The sequence below is a fragment of the Centroberyx affinis genome, unplaced genomic scaffold (genome assembly GCF_046629955.1).
Source record: "Centroberyx affinis isolate AG114_WGS23_722 - 3 ecotype Tasmania unplaced genomic scaffold, CSIRO-AGI_Caff_v1 ptg001490l_1, whole genome shotgun sequence".
NCBI classification, from domain to species: domain Eukaryota; kingdom Metazoa; phylum Chordata; class Actinopteri; order Beryciformes; family Berycidae; genus Centroberyx; species Centroberyx affinis.
This window is the reverse complement of record NW_027279955.1, coordinates 61,417-82,074: the sequence shown is the minus strand read 5'-3', so window position 1 is coordinate 82,074 and position 20,658 is coordinate 61,417. Positions and strand designations below refer to the sequence as shown.

Here is a 20,658-nt window from a genome sequence, read left to right as displayed (position 1 = left end):
GGGTGCGTATGTTAAAAGACGACCTGCCAACACCTTCGCTTACTCCTTGACATCCACATTTAGAAGGGACAAGGGTCTATACAATCCACAGGAAGTGGGGTCCTTTTCCTTTTTAAGTAGCAGAGAGATTGATGCTTGAGTGAGAGTGGGTGGTAATATTCCATGTTCCATTGACTCATTGTACACATCCAAAAGAAGTGGGGCTAGTTTATCACAAAATTTTGTAAAAAACTCAGTCGGATAGCCATCCGGGACTGGGGCTTTATTACTCTGCATTGACTTAATTGCTCTTATTACTTCATCTAGCGCCAGTGATGAGTCCAAATCACCTGCAGTGGCAGGGTCAATAGTGGGTGTTGCCAAATTGTCAAAAAAATTGGTCCATAGTAGTGGTGTTGGTAGGAAAATCTGATTTGTAAAGAGTAGAGTAGAATGATTTAAATGTTGCATTGACATCAGTGGGGTCAGACAACAGGTTACCAGAGGAGTCTCTAATTTGAGGAATCAGACGTGTAGCAGCTTGACGCTTCAACTAATAATAATAATAATAATAATAATAATAATAATAATAATAATAATAATCAGCCAAGCATAGGCAAGGTTTCTCATTCATTTTATAGCAACTTGGTAACATATATGGTAGAAAACAATAAAAACACAGCAAATACACACTCCACAATATGAAGCAGTGCAGCACTTTAAGATTTTCTCAGAGGGTAACTGAACTGAACTTAGAGCAAAGAGTCTCTTGCCTTGGAACAGCCAAGTGGTGAATGCTACGACGTCTGAAACAGAAGACGCCAACAAAAGCTCCACAACAACACACTTTGTCTGAACTACAGTACAGTACTTGGACTCTTTTCTGCTAGACTGACATCATCCGAAGCTGTTTGCGTGGGGTTTCCAGACCCTCAGCAGAGAGCGCCCTCTTGCTGCCGGGTGATGCCGCAGCACCGTTCGGCTGGTTCTCCTCCTCGCTGTCCTCCTCCTTAACCCCCTCGGCCTTCCACAAGCTCTTGGGTAGCAGTGGTGTGGAGTGGGCAGGGGATGTTTGGGATCTGCTGGGGGATTGTGAGGACAGAGGGGTGGACGGTTGAGAACGAAAGCACCAGGCCGTCTTGTGTGGCGTGTTCGGCGGGGTTTGGCTGCCGCTGGGCTGACTGTCCTGCTCCTGTCCTGCAGTACAGGGATTCACCAGCACCTCCTTGACCAGACCTCCCAGTCTGGTTTTGCGTGGGGTTATGTGTCTCTTAATGGCCGATGCAATGCCTTTGTCATCAGCCACCACGTAGATGCGCTTCTTACCCCTCGTTACGGCCGTGTAGACGTGCTTCCAGTTCTGGGCCCTGCCGTCTTGCAGCACATAGACAATGGTGTCGCTCTCTGAGCCCTGAGTCATTAAAAACAATGACAAAGAAATGAAAATTCTCACACATTGCAAATCCATGTTAAACTAAATCACATTTTATGATTGACATGTAGTGGAGCCTCTGTGTTGCTGCAGTAAGCTATTTTTCTGACCACTAGTGGGCAACAGAAACCACAGCACATTTGTAAATAACACACATCAATGCCACTGCACTACGGAGGCCTACCAAGGACAAATGGAGGTTACATGTCTCACAATGACTAGTGAAGAGGTAGGTAGCAAGTTCACCAGTTTAACAAGTTAACTCACTCGCTTCATCGATTCCGCCATTACAATGAAATATCCACATAGCACACATTATTTTCAGGATTGGTTATAAGTCCGATATCGCTTATTGCAGGTTTAAGGGGTGGAAACATTTGTATTACAAAGAGCCCCATAAATCCTGTATTATTCAGGCTGCTATTTCATTATTTAGGTTGTTTTCTCTTAAAGCTGGAATCCATACCTTTTCATACTTTCACTTAAACATTTCTACTCATTTAACATGTTCTAGTATTGAAATTATCTCTTGTGTACCCTCATTTTGTTATATTCTATTTATATTTTATTCTTCTTTGCTGTATCCTATGACTATTTGCTGCTGCAATGACCTAATTTCCCCTTGGGGATCATTAAAGTTCCCTCTCCTCTTATGTTTCTGTATTACGTGGCCTTCCGTCTGTCTGGTCAGGGTACCTGGAAGGTGTGGATGGTCCTAGCCCAGGCATGCTGCAACCTGCACTCCCTCTGCAGTTCTCTGTAGTCCCCCGTTAGCACACGTCCATCGCCGTCATCCAGGGTGAGATAGCACTTTGTGGGTGGACGCCTCCCGGCAGAGCCAGGCTCCCCCTCCACCGTCCTGTCCTGCCAGAGAAACACCAATACATCCATTTTATACCGATATTGGCCTTTTGTTAAAAATCAGTCAGTCAATGAAATCTGCCTTAAGGAGCTGCTAACCTACCTAGAAGAATTTCATTAGTTTGGATTTAAATGGAGAGTTTTAGTGTCACATGATGGTTTAAATACTGTTTCAGAGGCTTTTCCACCCTGACAAGAACAAAATTCTAGGGGAAAACACTAAATACTTCTCGTAGTTAAAAAAAAAACTGTTTTTCCCTCATTAAAAGGAATAGTTTGGTATTTTGAACACTGGGCCCAAATAACATGTTTTCCGCCATGATCCCCATTAGTAGAAACCATAACTATGCTAGCTGCCTGCTCCGCCCGTCCAGTAACACCAAGTGGCCCCCTCCTACTATAAACGGTGTTTTGCAAAACACGACGCTCACAGTGTAATCGTATCGGTGTCAGTTATCTTGAGAAATAATTGTAAAAAAAAATTTAAAAAAATAAACTAGCTATTTTTGGATTCTTCTCGCTCTCGTGTACACTTACACCGGCATAGAAGGTGCGTCTTTGAGAAAAAATAGTTCCTATCGAAATAGAACACAACTATTGACAGAAAGCTTGATGTTTTGCAAAATAACGTTTTATCATAGTTTTCAAAGACCGTCGTGTATAAATCTGTGCAGCAAGGTGCTCAAAATCTAATCAGATAATCTGCTCTATAGGGGGAACCTGTGGTGCAAGTATGAAGTTTCTATCATGTACTGTTCACATGTACCATGGTGGAGAGCCATAAATATCTGTATCCGTATCGGCCTTTGGTCCTAAAAAACTTGTGAAAGAATCCGGTCGTAGACGTCGTCTCTCAACTGCAACTCCATTCTCGCGTCTCAAGTTGCTAATCGGACTGTAAACAATGACCGGCGCACGGAAGAGGAAGTCTTGGCCCGGATGTCCGCTGGCTACACCGGAAACCCCAAAATATTGGCCGTCGCCCCCAGAGTCTAATCGTGTCCAGCTATTCAAGGAAGCAAGAGGTTATGTATTAACCATTCATCACATTCCTGCATTCACTTGCAGTGTTTCATACTGAGATCAAAGTTAAAGACAGCAGGGAAAGAAGAGCCACTGTCCATGATGCCGACCTCTCGGATGAAGAAAATCTCTCCGTTGCAGAGCCGCAGTTTGTCCTGTTCCTTATCCTTCTTCTTTTTCTGACTTTGTCCATGATTCGTGTTGGATTGCATGAAGCCACGCCTCTCCTCTCCCCCCTCCTCATCCTCTCCATCCACCTTCTCTTCGGGGTAGATGAAGCCATTCTTTGTACAACAGACTTTGTCCCCGAGCTGAAACAGCAGCTTTTTTTTGTGGTTTCTGCCATTGAGCAAAATAATTGCATGATTATTGTCAAAAATGAGCAAACACTGTAATCTACACTGTAAGACATGATTGCAACACATTATGGATAGCACTGAAATGGTAGCAGCATCAAAACTGAAGTACTCTTGTACTGGGGACAATATCATTCAGTTCTCAGAAGTAGTAGTTATGCAGATGTTTTAAGTGGCTAGTCACTCACCTGGTCGTATGATTGTTATAGTGCTTACAGCAAAGCTCATTGATCAGTGCAACATCTATCCTGTAAAAGAATTAAAGGTGCATTAAGTGAGGTTTTCACTGCTCCACAGCATAAAATTATGATAATGAGGTTGTTTATTAATACCAATGACTCAACCATTGGCCATAGGGGTATTCCAGAAAGCAGGATTGGCAAAATATCCAGATCCGTTAAATCAGAATTAATGGAAATCCAGGACACCTAAATTAAATATAAAAATCAACAAAAAAAGTCATTAAGAATTCAGGCATTACATCCAACCTATTAAACATTAGTTTACAGAGATCTGTTCAATGTTGAATGACTAAAATAGGCCTTAAACTTGATAGTCAACTCACGCATTAACTCTATCTGCAATTTTCTTTGCCATGCCAACTCTTGCCCTCTAGATGCTGCTTAATATTTGTTGTTTGGCGGAGTGAAATATGACGCTCTGCTCTGCTTGTTAACCTCTGAATCCATCATTAATCCCATTTTCAGTCCTCAATTGAGGATGGCTTTATAAATTCACCGTGAACATGCATAGTTCATTCTCAACCTATCCGGAGTTGATCAAACCCGATCACTGAAATTGGAATCAGAAAACTTTGAAGGCTTAACGGCCAAACCGGAAGTTTTGTTTCTGCTAATTCGAGCTAGTCTTACCTATCGAGGCCGGGGTGCACGCATACGTGGCGTATTTTGAAATAACAGCTAGTGTGGCGATTTCTTTAGGATGGTTTGGCTTCTGGAGACTTGGATTATGCTGCATGGAGCCATTTTATGGTTATTTTCCGTAATTTTTTTAACCGTGAAGTCAGGTCTCCAGCAACCAGCAACAGCTCAGGGCCTGCTGTATGGACTAACAAACTTCACCCGAGTTTCAGCTGGCATGGGGTGAGTAGATAATGACAGAAATTTCATTTTTGGGTGAACTATTCCTTTAATATGTAAAACACATCACTTCCTATTTGCCGACAACTCATCCTGCCACTGGTCTTTCTTAAACACAGGGGCTGGAATGGGACAAACTACAGTTTCATGCAGCGCTTCTAGGTGGATTTTCTCTGGGTGAGACCCAACACATTAATTTGTTGAATATACACCTAAAAAAATAATCCCTCCCCGCGTTATGTCCCGCCCCAATATCCTGCTCCAACAGGAAACGCATAATGAGCAACATGCTCTTGCAAAAATGCTGTTTCATTGTGACTTTAAATAATGTAAGTGGGTCCACAATGCATCTTGACGTGCGTCAATCGTCCTCTCATTTCTCTAGTGACTAACCTTTTGAAAGCAATGAACTGGGAAGTTGAATCCTCTTTCAGTCCAGGAGCTTTGTCTATCAGTAACTTGACAGCCCTCTGTAAACCTGAAAATTAAATGTGCAGTCAGTACAGTATGTAAATCATGCCTCATACCATACTTGTATATTCTGTCTTGCATCAACAGCCATACTCTATATGAGGACTATCCACAGAACTTGAATGGACAGAACAGTCCTTCCACTGTTTGTCATGGTAATTTGGCTAGTACAACATAAAATGGCAACTATGGCATTTTAAGGGTTCGTTGCTATAGTGACAACACAAGTCTGGGCATTAAGGTCATTAAGTGTGTTACACTTGCTTGAAAACTGCAGATGTGTCTGCTGCACGAGTGCTTAGCAAACTGTCAAAACTCAACTGAAAGCTGCTGTTTGCGACAAGGTTAACGTAGCTTAATCAAAGATTGTGCTTCTGTCGACAGCGCTTCTTGTCAAAATCAGCATATTAGCTTACTTAACTTATTGGGTAGGCATCACCAAACAGGTACCTTTAACTTAATACAACCCATTAAACTAATGAAGCTTAGCCCATCCTTTGTGGAAAAGAAAAGTTAACATTCGCTAACTTCAAACAGCTAATGGACATCAGCTTGTCAATAGTTTCTGTCAATAGTTGTGTTCTATTTGAATAGAAACTATTCGTTTAACATTAGGACAGAAAGTTCAGGTTTTTTTTTTACAGGTTTTCAAAGACTGTCGCGTCTGCCCCTAGGCTTCTTTTGCAGTAGCGTGGGAGGGGGCATCCCGGTGTTACCGGACGGGCGGAGCAGGCAGCTAGTGAAGTTATGGTTTCTACTAATAGGGATCATGACGGAAAACATGAGCCCAGGGTTCAAAATACTGAACTATTCCTTTAAAGACAGCAGCAACTTGTAAAAGAGAACCAGCTCGTGGTGGCATAAGTCGGTTCATACAGAATTTAGCCAAACGGTACACATAAAAATGGCGGCCACTCCAACCATTCAGCATGGGAAAGACTGTTCTATCCATTCAAGTTCTGTGGTACAATCTATTCAGCTATATTCCTTACTGTCTTACAACATGTGCCATCACTGCATCCTGGTAATGTCAATCTTACATTCCCACTGATGTGAAAATTAACCCCAGTAGATATACTGACCGTCAGCTGACCCATCTCTCGGCAGACGGACGAGGATGAACCTCTTGTCAGCAGACGGCATGCTGTGGGACTCATTCAGATCCACTGTGGCGTCAAACTTCAGAGGGCCATACCAGCGGCGTTTCATCCCCATTTCTGAGATCCTGAAACACACCAACATTAGGTGTGTCAATCAATGCTCTTAAACTAGGGTTAGACTGATATATGGGTCTGCCGATATTGTCCTTTTATTTAGCATAGGATCTAGTCCTGTCAGTGTTAGTTTCAGGCATGAAATGGTCAAAGATAAAGATATACCCCAACTTAAACTACAGCATGTTCCTTTACAGCAGTGGTTCTCAACGTGGGGTCCGGGGACCACCAGGGGTCCTTGAGGGGGTTCCAGGGGGTCCCCAGCAAACTGATAAATTGTTAAACTCCAGCATTATTTCATTTACAAGAAGTTAACACAATTAGAGAATGTAGAAGAATGAGTGTGTCTCTCTACCTACAATACAGATAGTCATGGGATTCTGGACAAAATCATATCTGACAATAAAAATATTCTCAGATTTGAGTTTGAGAGAAAATCTCATCAAATGGGGGTCCGTGGCCCTAATGTGGACTGAATTAGGGTCCTCGATATGAAAAAGGTTGAGAATCACTGCTTTACACTATTATAGTAGTCAGGGTATTTGCACACCATCAAAAAACAGACTGCATATTGCAATACACTGTGTTTCATTTTTCACTTGATAGTATTATAGTAAACATTTTAAATCTTAGGCCTTAAGGAAGCTAAACAGAAAAAATTATATATTTACAGTGTAGCATTTTCAACAATAAGCTGAGACTCTGCTCGGTGGTTGGTCCTCATCTCAATGGCCCACTGGACGACTTTCAGACTGTGAAACAGGTCGTGTAGGGTGTTCCCAGGCTGGATACTGGGAAGCTGCCTAATATCACCTAGACAAAAAACACACAGAAGTAAGATTTACATACATTCAGCAGTCAGCTTTATTCAATATCTAACAGACCATTACAATAAATCTAAACCAACTAGCCCCACCAGACGGGCTGCAGTGTTCTGAATGCGCTGTAAAGGTCTGATGGCAGAGGGGGATAGCCAAGCCAGAAGAGCGATGCAGTAGTCCAGGCGGGAGATTATGGGTTAGCATGGGTTGAACCCTGTTTGCTTTGATTGTAAACCGAGTGAAATGTTAATCAGAATGTTGTAGTGAATGCTACAGTGTTTTGGAGCTCACCCAGTAGGATGAACTTCCTGAGCTGGGCGTGTTTGGTTAGCATGGTGAGGATGGAGTGGAGGAGCTGGACACACACCAGGCTGCCTTCGTCCACCACGAAAACACGAACATCCTGGAACATCCACTTCTTATGGCCATTCTCATCTTTCTCTCTGTTCATGAAACTCCACAGCACCTAGGGGAATGAGAGAGAGAGAGGATAAACTCTTGAGGTGTTCACATGCAACCATTTACAATAACCTGGAGAAGCTCTCCCAAATGTGAGAAACCAAAATAAGATAATGTAGCACCTGCAGCACCTGCAGGGTCAGACAGACAGACAAGTTTCATGTAGACTGGACATGCTCGATTAGTTATAACTTATGTTGTTAGCCCGTGACTTTTGTCAAGTTTATCATTAAATTGCAACCATATTGTTCATCGCACATTGTTCAAATTAGTTACAATGGCCAAATTTTCCATTGGAAAAAATGACCCTTATATGACCCTAAATATGGCTTAATATCCAGAATACTATGCATGTAAACATTAGGTTCTCAAAGAGAAATGTGACACAGGATACATTGTTGTTCAGCATATAACTAACGGAAGCCCACAAAAGAGGAGCTGAACTGTTAAATAGGTACAGTTAAACTGATATACTGTATGGGATTGCTAATATTGTCCATTATTAAAAAGAGAATTGGTTCAGTCAGCGTTGTCCACCTCCAATATGATGGATATGATGCAATTTGATCATTTACATATTCATTGTGGAACTGGTTGTCTAAGAGAAGCTGATTCTAATGAGTCTTTATTATTATGATTATTATTTGATTTCAATTGAGAGTTTTAGTGTCCCATGGTCTAAATGCTGTTTTGGTGGCTTTTGCACCCTGACAAGAATAAAATTATTGCGGAAACAGTGATTACTTGGAATTTCTTGCCATGAAAATGGTCACATTGAAACATATTGAATATTGTCAAAAGATATTGGTTATCGGCAGTTTAAATACAAAAATATTAGTATTGATTAGTATTAAAGCTGCAATATACAACTTTTTTGGCATGACAATAACAATAAACAGGATATTCTACGTTATCAGTCTCTGTGTGTCTGTGACCCTGTGTGTTCATGCCTAGATCCATCCGTTTACCTGAAATTGCCTTTTCAATTATGTTGGGATGTTTTGGAGCGTATACCATTTGCTGTGGGCACATTGTAGTGTGGCCATCAGTGAGATGGTTGTAGCTATCAAGGTGAGGCTAGTGACCACGGTGCAGGGAAGTCATAGCACTATCAACAACGGAGGAAAGCAGTAAGAAAAGAAAGAAGAGCAAAGCTACATGTTCAAACACATGGTGAACATCAGAGTTGCTTTTGTAATTGCAGATTGGCTGCATTCGACGTCTGCTTCAACACCTGTGGAGGCTTTACGGATGCCAGTTACCTCAGTTTCAGGCTAGATGAGAACTGTCCTGTTGGGGTGGGAACTTGACCAACTGGGGGGACTAACAATACACTTCCTGTCTCAAGGAGAAAACATATTGTAGCTTTCAGATGCCGCCTCTCCAATCCCTACCTGATGTAGAGTATATGCCTTGAAACCAGTCTTCTTGGTCAGTAGAGATGCAGCTCTGCCTGTAGGAGCAGTCAACAGGATCTCCATTTCGTTAGTTATCGGTCTGCTCCCGTCCTTCTCCTTCTCCTCTTCCTCCTCTTCCTCTGACTGAGTGAGGAGGCTGGGTGAGCCTGGCGGGTAGTCCCACTCCTGGGATCCTCCAGTGTCATTCTCAAAGTCCATGCAGGCGTTCTTGATCTCCTGTTGGTTGCAGTTGTGCTGCCGCATGGCAGCTTTGAACACCCGGCAGACCACTGTGGTCTTCCCACAGCCGCCTTTACCGCTGATGACCGTCACTGGGTTGGCACAGATCATCTCTACAGCCCGGACCTGGTCTGGATCCAGCTCAATAGGGGGAAGGACCTGGTCTGCTGCTGCCTGGCCCGGTCCAGCCCTCTGCTCTGAGGACTCAGATGATGAGACTGGGTGAGTGTTAGCTTCTGATTGGATCAGAGGGATTTCTTCCCCGTGAGCAAGTGGAACAGATATGTTTGTTGGGTCTGGGACTGAAGGATTGCCTTCAGAATCAGCATTTTCATCATTGCGAGTTGTTTCTTGCTCTGACTCCAATATCAGCCTCTTCTCAGCATCTGCACACAGCACCTCTCTGGCATTCAGAGGAATTTTCCACGGCTCATACTCCACCAGGGAGCGCAAGCATTCGGCAATACCCGTCTCATATACCTTAAAGTTTTGCAGCGCCACCCTCTGTTTGTCGCGCACCACTACACCCTGCTCCTTGAGGAAATGAATGGCTTTCCAGGCTTGTTCGTCAGACATCTTTGGGAGTAGGACGTCACAAAGACCCTTCAGCTCCATGTAAGTGCTGCCTGTGCCATGGCAATGCTTCTTCAGCTGCTCGTACACATGCAAGGCGTTACGCTGAAGCTCTGGGATTTTGTGGAACAGGTTGCAATCCACGAACGCCTTGAGCTGAGCCTCACAGCGCACCAGTTTCAGTTCCTTGTACACAAGCTTAAGAGAAAAGAAAGAGAAATTGAAAATCAAGAGCACAAGAACACATGAATACCTTCACTGAGGCTTGACACAAGATGTTGCACTTGTAGCTGGCAGATTGGGCAAACATATTGGAACCTTACATAGTTAAATCCCAGCTTCCACACATCATCTGTTATGATTTCTTCCAATTTGGCCAGCAAGCTCAGGTCCACCCACTCCTCTTCCTCCTCGTCATCCTCTTGTATGGGCAGTGCAGCCTGTCTAGCTTGTGTGGCCTGAGTGGCTGGCAGAGTCTTTCTTCTCTTGCCATTTCCAAGCAGTTCAACAAACTGGCCAGGCAACAGGGTTGGGAGGTATTTCATCACATTAGGATACAGACAGGATGCATGCACTTGCATCCCTGCAACTGAAACAGAAAAGATTCGGTATTAAAGATGTACAAGCCACATGTGAGGTAACTATGAACCTGAGACAGGAAAGACTTAAGAGAGAGGAGGATGACATGCAACAAAGGTCCTGGGCCAGATTTGACCCCAGGACGTCACCAGGACACCCCTTCATTCCCTTTTTTAGCCTTTATAAAGACAGGGGGTTTTCTGAGCATGCACGTTCTTTTTCAGCACCACCCTGCTTCAAATTCACAGTTAAGGGTAAATTATATGTGTGCGCTGAATTGCCGCAGTAGCAACAGCGTAGGTGCCTAATGCCTATGGTCCGAGCATTTATGGTTCTGCGTCCTTGATTGACCGAAACGCTAGACGGCAGTGCCGTGCTTTGTTAACACGGAAATAATAACAGAAGAAGTAGTGTTTACATTCTCTGAAGCTAGAGCTGCAACGATTAATCGATTAGTTGTCAACTATTAAATTAATCGCCAACTATTTTGATAATCAATTAATCAGTTTGAGTAATTTTTTAAGAAAAATAAGTCAAAATTCTCTGATTCCAGCTTCTTAAATATGAATATTTTCTGGTTTCTTTACTCCTCTATGACAGTAAACTGATTATCTTTGGGTTGTGGACAAAACAAGACATTTGACGATGTCATCTTGGGCTTTGGGAAACACTGATCGACATTTTTCACCATTTTCTGACATTTTATAGACCAAACAACTAATCGATTAATCAAGAAAATAATTGACAGATTAATCGACAATGAAAATAATCGTTAGTTGCAGCCCTAGTTCTGGCATATTTCTCACCATGAATTCAGTGACATCTGGTAGTGTTTATAATTTGGAGATGAGGTGTCCTACAAATTAATATATTTGCAGCCCTCCACAGCTCGTCTCTCTTCTATCTCCATTGTCTTTGCTGTCAGCGAACATGAACCGGATACAGGTAGGATGCAATACAAAGCGGACCAATCAGTCCTTCCGGTCTTGCGTCACCCTACACTAGGGTTGCACGATAACTGACAACTGCAATATTTTTTTTTTCTGCGATATATATTGCAATATGAAAAAATACAGGAATTTTCACCAAATTACTTGAATAGCTCTATCAAGCCTTGCCCCTTTAAGAAGGTGGCCTTGTGGGTAACCTGCACGGGTGACATAGCAGGAAGTGAGTGTGTTTTTAGCCGCAGCCAGAGCCTACATCCATGAGCCAGAGTGAGTTGCAGGATGCTAAGTTACCATAGTTAGCGGGAAAAGAGCTTAGAACGTCACCGAGAGGCCGTGCATTATGTTCACTGCTCTACCGAAATAAAGTGCCAGTTCTCCACTGCAGAGTTGGTCCAGACTCTTAGTAAAAAGCGTGTTACCAGCTACAAGCCAGGCTAAGCTAAAATAGGCTAGCACAACACCAGAGGCTTCCTAACTACGGTTCGGAGCCGCGAAAGCTGGAAAGATAACATACGCTACTCTGATAACAAACCCTTAAATCAGAGTAAATTACGTTATATCAGACAGACTTCTCTTGTAGATTAGTCATGGAAAACGAGAACCGTGCGAGTTTTCCTTTTGTGTCAAACAGCAAAAAAGTTGTAGCAGGACGTGTTTGAGTTAATTTGCCTTACTTGACATCGCACGTCCTGCGATGTGACTGTTGCGCATGCGCACATCGCGATGACGATGCTGAAACTATATATCGTGCAGCCCTACCCTACACGCAGTTAAATTTTTGCCTCTTTGGCCTACGCTGTACTGATGGCGTAGCTACGGCGTCAGTCAACGCAGAAGTATGATTTACCCTTTACACATCCACATTTGGGAGCTGCTCAGTGGTTTTACTGGGCAGCTCCCAAATGTGGATGTTAGGGCTGAACGATTTTGAAAAAATATCTAATTGCGATTATTTTGACTGATATTGCAATTGCGATATGATTTGTGATATTAGAGGGAATGATCATTTTTACATCATTATTCTCATTTTCATAGAAAAATGTATTAAAATGATTATGGTGTGATTTTTGCGGGGATCTGTACCAAACAAAGATGTTTTCTTAAGTCTGTAGAATATGATGTGTAGGCCAGGACATCTCTGCAGCACCACAATATTTCATTTAAAATGGTATTTTGACACACATTTCACCAAACAAATATTGCACCTCCTGCGATTTGAAAATTGCAGTAGGCCATATTGCAATTTCGATAAAATTCTGATTAATTGTTCAGCCATACCACTGGTGCAGCTTGGGTTTAAGTGCCTTGCTGAGAGGCACCTCATTATCAGTTGTCGAGGGAAGGATGTGCTAATCTACAATTACCAAGCATTCATGTAGACAGAGAAAACACAGTATCTTATTCATAACACTCAGGTCTTTTTATATGGTGGGAGTTAAGATAGTTGTTAACAAACCTGATTCTAGCAGACGGGCTGCAATGCACTGAGCTACTCCTGCATTGGCCCCTTCTGAAAATTCACAGAGGACTTCCATCAGGTTGCAAATGGAGACATCTGTATCTTCTGGCAACCACTCAAAGAACTGTGCAATAAACTCTGGTTCTATTTGGCAAGCAGCTAGAAACAGGGACACGATGGGACGCCAGCCTTCTCTGTCCAGGTCGGAGCGTAGCTTGTAGGAAGGATACCCCTTCACAACCAGCTTGTCCCTCTGTCGTCGGACAGAACAAGTCACCTCCCACCAAGGACTCCTGAGAGCGAATCCTCCCTCCACTTGGTGGATTCCTCCAGACAAGACCTGGAACTCAACTGTACACATAGGAACAAGATCAGTAGGGTGCAACCGATGGGGGGTTTTGAAGGCAGATACTAATATTTTTGTATTAAAGCTGCAAATAAATGATATTTTGTTCCAATATTCAGTTGGGGTTTTTTCTGTTTTTTTTTTTTTTTATACCAACGATTACAAATATTCACCGTTTCCCCTCAGTATTTTATTCTTGTCAAATGAAAAAGCTTCTGAAACAGCCTTTAGATCAGTGGTTCTCAACATGGGGTCTGGGGACCACCAGGGGTCCTTGAGGGGGTTTCCGGGGGTCCCCAGCAAATTGATCAATTGTTAAACTTCACCATTATATCATTTACAAGAAGTTAACACAGTTACAGAATGTAGAAGAAGGCTGTTTTGATCATAGTTTCACTGTTATCTCTTTGCCAACAATACAGATAATCATGGAATTCTGGACAAAATTATATCTGACAATAGAAATATTCTCAGATTTGGGTCCGTGAGACAAATGGGGGTCCATGGCCCTAATGTGGACTAACTTAGGGGTCCTTGATATGAAAAAGGTTGAGAATCATTGCTTTAGACCATGATGGGACTCAAAACACGTAGCAAAAAATACCACCTGTTCTACTCAGACGGTATATTGTAGAAATGAATGTTAACTAATGAAAATGAATGTAAATTATTTAAAAATCAATAGATGACGTCACATTGTGTCCTAGAAGATTAATTATCATTGGAAACGTGGAAATGTTTGATGACTCGCGCACTGGCTTTGATTGCGGTTGTATACGGCAATTTCCATCTGATTTGATTCAGTTTATGATTAAAAAAGAGAAGATGAACATACGCGCGTCCCATAAACTTTTTAGCTGGAGTAGAGCTAAAGTCTTTAAGAAAGAGAACGCTGCTGCCAATGCTCCCTTTTGATAGGTCTTCATCAGGTGACGATCACCACTGGCCAATTTATAATTTCAGTAAGTGACATCATAAACATTCGGTTTAGAATAGCGGAGTTTTATGAATTAGCCCAGCAGGTGACGTTGTTCACATTTAAAATTTACCGGGAAAAAATGGTGTCGTAAATTGGATTTGTGCCCAGTTGAAGAGTTTATCCTAACGGTTACTAAAAAAAACTCTTGAGCCATGTTTTAAGAGGTGTGCGTTTGCCGACATACATCAAAGTCACATTAAATTGCCACATATTTGCATGGAGTTGAGTGTCACGTACTCTCCATAACTACAACAACATGCACCTGGGGTAAACAACCACCAATACAACACAAATAACAAAACCACCACCGCAACAACAACATCAAACACCACTACAGCAACACCAAGCACAATCCTGACCTTTGTTTTTCCGAGGTACCGAGGACTGGAACATTTGTCCCCCGGAGGAAACACTGCTCATCTCTGTCATATCCAGAAATTCAGGCTGTTTTTCTTCCTCTTCCTCCTCCTCTTCAGACTGTTCACCTTCATCCTCCACTCTGGAAACTTTCTTCTCAGGTAATATGTACCCTATAAGGGTGAGTTCTTCAGCTGACTCAGCTCTCTTCGCTGCTGACATATCGAAAACCTACAGGACAGCATTACTCGGGAGAAGGGACTCTCTGCAGTCTGCAGACCAAGTTGGTTCTATATTAAGACTCGCTACAAGACACGCCCCCACCGGCTACATCAGTATACGCCCCCTGAGAATATGGTGGCCGGAATTGGTCGGACAGTGCAACTTTGGCCTGTCTGTGCTTGCCGTAGGCAAAGCACACTGTTATTATGTAACATATGTATTATTATTTTTCCGTATTCTTCCGGACAAAAGTTGTGCGCGCAACTCCTCCTGCAAAACGTGCGGCTTATGAAGGGGAAGTGTGCTGTTACTTTTCTAAGAGATTTGTCATGTAGTTTTTGCGATATTCGCGATTAAGTGCAATTTTTTTGCCCCATTCAAGTACATGGGATTTTGCATAAAAGTATCTGTAGCTCAGAATCCATGAGAGCTACAGTTCCCAAATTGGCTAGATAGGTTCAATGTGTCCCCTTTAACGCAGGTCTAAAAAATTACACCAATTGACCTAATGGTGGCCCTATTTACAGCCCTATTTACGTTTTGGTTAACTTTTGAATCGTAGCCTGTAGAATCAAAATTCTTTTTCCCTGGATTCCTTGGCTCATTACGCATCTAACGATATAGGCCCCTCCCACTTCCGCCTAACTAGATTTTCTGCCATTTTGAATTTTGTTCAAAACAGTTTTTTCACTACTCCTCCTACAGATTTTGTCCAATCTTCACCAAACTTTCCACACAGCATCAGGAATTATACCATAGTCTGGTTGAATACTCGATTCTGATTGGCTGCAGGGTGTCCATTAATTCCTGATAATGTACACCCACTAAGTAGTTCCAGTGAAACTGTCTCTTCACCGTTCTAAATGAATGCGCTGGCTACGTAGCATCAGCCTGTATCTAAAATGAGTAAACATAGCATAGTGCCTCATCCTCTGAACACCACAGGATGGCGACTGTAACACACAAGCTGCAAGAAGTACACTGCCCCTCTGAACTTACTGATACTTTGCATCACATACGGTAAGCGATCATCTCACATCCCATTCGCTAGTCAACTCACTACTTCAGGCTGCGGCCGACAGACACATGGCCTATCTCATTTGTTCGTGAAAATCTTGATATTGATTTGGGGACAATGCCATGGCTGGATAGCTAGCTAGTCTTGTTGTTAAACATACTGTCAAATTATATTTACTGTTTGTTATTGACTTTGAATCTTGCTAGCATAATGTTAGCTTTCTGGCTCATAGCTGAGCCAAAGGGTTCTATGAACTGAGCGGACTAGAAATATCTCCCGTTGCCAAGTCGTATCTAAGGTTCGTCCTATTTACTGGAGTAGTGAACAACATTTCCATTGCATAAGAACCTTATGTTTTCTGATATTCCGTACCGTTTTGATGTTATTGGCTTCCAAAGTTTGATCAAATGTTGTGGGCGGGGCCTATGTTTTAAAAATTGGTATAACTCATGAACGCATTATGCTATCCCATCCAAATTTGGTACAATTGTGCACGTATCATGTCTCAGCCAATGTGTAAAATTTTGTCATTTCGTCAATTGGGGGCGCTACAGCAACCTGTTACATTTTAAATGATCGTAACTCGTGACTGTAAATCGTGGAAAAACAATTCCTTTTGGGTGGACCGCAACAGCGGGGCCAGCCCTATAAACGCAAATGTCTGTCACTGACTGACTGACTGACTGAGTGATGAAGTTACGCCATTGGTCGGCCGTGGCACGTGGCACACCCATACAAGGTCTAGCCATATACTAGGTTTTGACCTAGTCTTGTTTCCTTGGATTCTCTGTGTTCCCTAGCACCCTAGCAACCACTAGTGACACCCTAGCAATCACCTAGCAAAAGCCTAGCAATCACCTAGAAACACCGTAGCGACCACTGGCGAAACTCTACCCGCAACTTAACAGCACTCTAGCAAAGGCGACTTTAAATTTTCTTCAGAAAATGTATCTATTTCTAGTATGTAATTATTGTTGCCTTTAAATAAAGCAGTGTATTGCTCTGTTGTTAAATAAGTTGTGAGTCATGAAAATCAAGGAAAATGTAATAGTGATGGGAATTACGGCTCTTTGAAGGGAGCCGGATCTTATGGCTCCGTTCCTTTCCGAGAGCCGTTCAAAAGAGCCGTTCATCGTTATTTTTTCTTTTTTTTAGGGGGCGGGGATTACTAGGTTTATCTGCGAAATAATCACTAGGATAATGATAGGGTAAGATTTGGATCAGATTCAAACTTAGACATCCCACCAATATAATTTCATTTCGCATGTGTGGACTAGGTTTAGCAGCACTAAATTACTCGTATTGCCGGTGTTCCGCACAGAGCTGCCCCCCCCGTACATGCGTGTCTCCCGCGTAATAAAGCATGTCACCACTAGACGGCGCATGTACTCCATAATTGAATCTGTGCCTGTCTTACTTTCCTGAGGTAAACTTGATACTGCTCAGTAGTGTCTGTACTGGTCTGCTGCGGGGGGAGACGGCTTGGTACGACGAGCAAACAAAGGTGTATCTTGCAAATGTAATACTTTGAATTAACTGGAGATTCATATGTTGTCTTGTTCACAATAATTTATTTAAGCTTGTATTAATTTACTAAGGCCTTGGAATATTTGACTGCTAACCGTTCTTTACCCAGAGCCAGGCGAACATGCCTACTTTGTAAAATATTGGGCTACTTGTACAGTCAAAACAGTTTTGTCGATTTTTTTTGTCAAGTGCGATTTTTAAATAAACAAGTTAAATGCTATTTCTTCTCAGCTTCATTTTGATATGCACGCAGGCTAAGCTTGCTTCTTGTTTTCTTACCTCTTCTGTGTTCAAAGCAAGTCACAAGGCAGTCTGAAACCAAACAGGCACCGAGGTAAAGGTTTTAGACGCTAGTACAGATGTTGAAATGCTATTTTCAGGCAAAACACATGTATTGCTTGTTGGTATACTATCAGCCTACCATATCAACTATGGAAAAAAGTTATTTCTCTGTTCTGCATATCTGTATCCCCAGAGATGCCATCCACAGGTTAGTGCTAGATAAAGTGATTTGATATTATATGAACTAACTCAGTAAAATCTTTGAAATTATTGCATGTTACTGTTGAGGGTAAAAATAGTTGATTTTAATCACCTTTTCCTGTTGCATTTTCTCTCCATGCCTCTCACATGCAATACATTGAAGACAAGTTTGTCATGATCATTGTGGTAACTCTCAAAAAGTTACAGGCCATTTCAAATAGGCCGACCCAATGCAGTGTATTGTTACTGAGGATGCTGTATGCTACTGTGAGCTAAAATTTCAAACAACAGTCAGTCAGGTGTTCACCCTCCAACACCCCTGGACCCAAACAAGCATATTTATGAGCAAATTCTCATTAATATGCTTGATTGGGTTCTTGCTGTGTTAGATCTGGTTAGATCTGTATAATGTATTCTAAGTGGAAAGGACAGTCTGTTCTACAAATGGGTTAAAGGGATAAACAGAAAAAATCTGGTTTGAGGTTGTAGTTAAGGTTTTTATTTATTTATTTTATTTAACCTTTATTTAACCAGGTGAGTCTCATTGAGATTACAAGATCTCTTTTTCGAGGGAGCCCTGGCCAAGACAGCAGCGATACAGTGCTGCAACATACAAAAACAAACATGAAGAGACATACAATAAAAACAAGGCAGTAAAAGAAGTAATAAAAAACACACAGAATCCTGCACCTAAAAAGAGTAGATGAGTCTAGCTATAGGGAAGCATTTACAAACTCCAGTTGAATCAGCCTCCAAACCCTTCACTGCATTTTTAAAAGCTCATTCAGCTGATTTGGTTTGGTTCATTTGTTGATGGCATTTCTCCAGTTCTTTGGTACAAAAGTTCTACACGTTTTGATAGACTTAAATGTGGGGTAAAAACAACTTTGATATGAACTGTAGAATCTGTATAAGGTGATTCACCCTCTGTGATTATGCCTTTCTTTCTCGCTTTGTATGGTAATCCAATGCAAAAATGTAATAACTGAACCCAAATTGGTCTTTAGTTTGTAAATTGCAATCCTGGTTGATTTATCATTACTTGTGTATCAGAGCTAAGGCACAGAATCGTTCACATGGGAAGGCCTATATACAAGCCTCTTGAGTATTTTAGATGTGTGATAGGCCTACCATTCATTCACAAATGTACAAAAGTAGTGACCTCAAACTTTACACATGACAACACTCACTGTAACACATCAGATAATATGGATATGTTGTCTTGCCCCGGATGTTTCATCTCCCTGTGTAGTTTAGTGAAAATCAAGGAGTCTCAGTTTGCTGAAAGGTTCAACTCCAATGTAAGTTAATGTACTTTTCCCCACAATCTTCTTCTCTACTGTTTTGTCTTAATCTCCTGGTTGGAGAGTGAATTGAACACAAGTCATAAAATGATTGCTCTTATGCCTTATCATTTAGGGTAGACAGACATTTTCATGTCCAGAGGTAGTGGCAGTCCGCCTGTCTTTGGGTCTACATGCAGGTCTTCCCCTGCTGGTCTGGGCTTCCGTCCCACCAGAACCTTCTCTGATGTTTTCCCCTACTCCGTCCTCTCAGCTTTCCTACTGTGTCAATAATGGGGAGTGGACTGGCCACTCTAAAAGCGAAAATACTGTCATTAATCCAATATAAAGAGAAACCAGCAAGACTAGAGCCAAGGTGGGGCACCCTGGTGGCTCACTGAGTAGAACCTGGGTCACTTATGGTACATAAGGTTCAGTCTTTCCCGCAGCGACCCGGGTTCAAATCCTTTGCTGCATGTCCTCCCCTCTCTCTCCCATACCTTCCTGTCTCTCTCTCTCGCACTATCTCTGTCAGTAAAGCATAAAATAAATATAAAAAAAAAAAAAAAAGATTGGTGTGTTTCATGAATTTCCCCATTCTTTCCCCAGTCATAGAAAGTAATTAAGAAAAACAAAACACAATGATAGAAACACAAATGGGATTTATGAGAAAGCTCACAGTGGCTCAGTGGTCTAAGGAACTGCCTCACAGTATAGGCTGCAGAAATGAAGGTCATGGGTTCAATATTTGCTCATTAATTGCTTTGTTGCATGTCTGCCCCATTATGTCAGATAGCGTATATAGGCCCACTTATTTGTAAAATCATGAATTGTTTAGATTGTGTAGATTTTTTTATTAGGATTGGACAGCACTTTTTAAATTAGAAATTCAGGACTAATAAACCAAATTACTAATAAACATTAACCCATTTTTACAATCCATCTTATATTTAGAGATCTAGAATTTTGTTTTTGACGTTTGGAAATAGCGTGTACAGAAAATACTTTGAGGTTTTTGGTTTTTTTTACCACTGAACATGACAAGCGTCCACGGGAAACACATTTGTACAGCACGCCTGCTTGCAGTAAACAGTGTCTTTGTCTCCTGACACCTGGCGGCTGAAATACGAAACTACAACAGGGGGCAGCGCTGTACCAGGGGGCAGCGGAACACCAGACCTAATGTCAATGATCTGCATTGTAAACACAACGTGACGCCATCTCCCTCTGCTTTGTCAGTGAATTTACTACTTTGAATTTACCCTCTGTATGAAATGTGTTATGTAAGTATAATGAATTTTTGGGCAGAACAGATTTTAGTGCAAATCAGATAGATAATCTGTCAAAAAGAACGGCTCTCATCTACGACTCGGTTCCCTTCGTTCGTACCAAAGAGCCGTTGAAAAGAATCGGATCGTTCACGAACGTAACATCACTAAAATGTAACCTATTGATTTACATTGCCAATTTGGCTGAAGATGTCACTGACACTCCGATTTACCATTTCATATTATATATATACTGTATAT

General features: G+C 42.0%; 1 protein-coding gene across 1 annotated transcript; it reads right to left on the bottom strand.

Moving 5' to 3' along the window:
• Positions 1 to 865: 865 nt before the first annotated feature.
• On the bottom strand, positions 866 to 14,818 carry LOC139650420 (DNA helicase B-like). Its single transcript, XM_071527085.1, has 12 exons — positions 14,599 to 14,818; positions 12,912 to 13,265; positions 10,250 to 10,515; positions 9,111 to 10,124; positions 7,549 to 7,723; positions 7,108 to 7,249; positions 6,305 to 6,447; positions 5,145 to 5,229; positions 3,840 to 3,899; positions 3,406 to 3,634; positions 2,108 to 2,275; positions 866 to 1,390 (listed from the first exon to the last, which is right to left on the bottom strand). The coding sequence occupies exons 1-12, from the start codon at positions 14,816 to 14,818 to the stop codon at positions 866 to 868; spliced, it is 3,381 nt and encodes a 1,126-aa protein (XP_071383186.1).
• Positions 14,819 to 20,658: the final 5,840 nt, after the last annotated feature.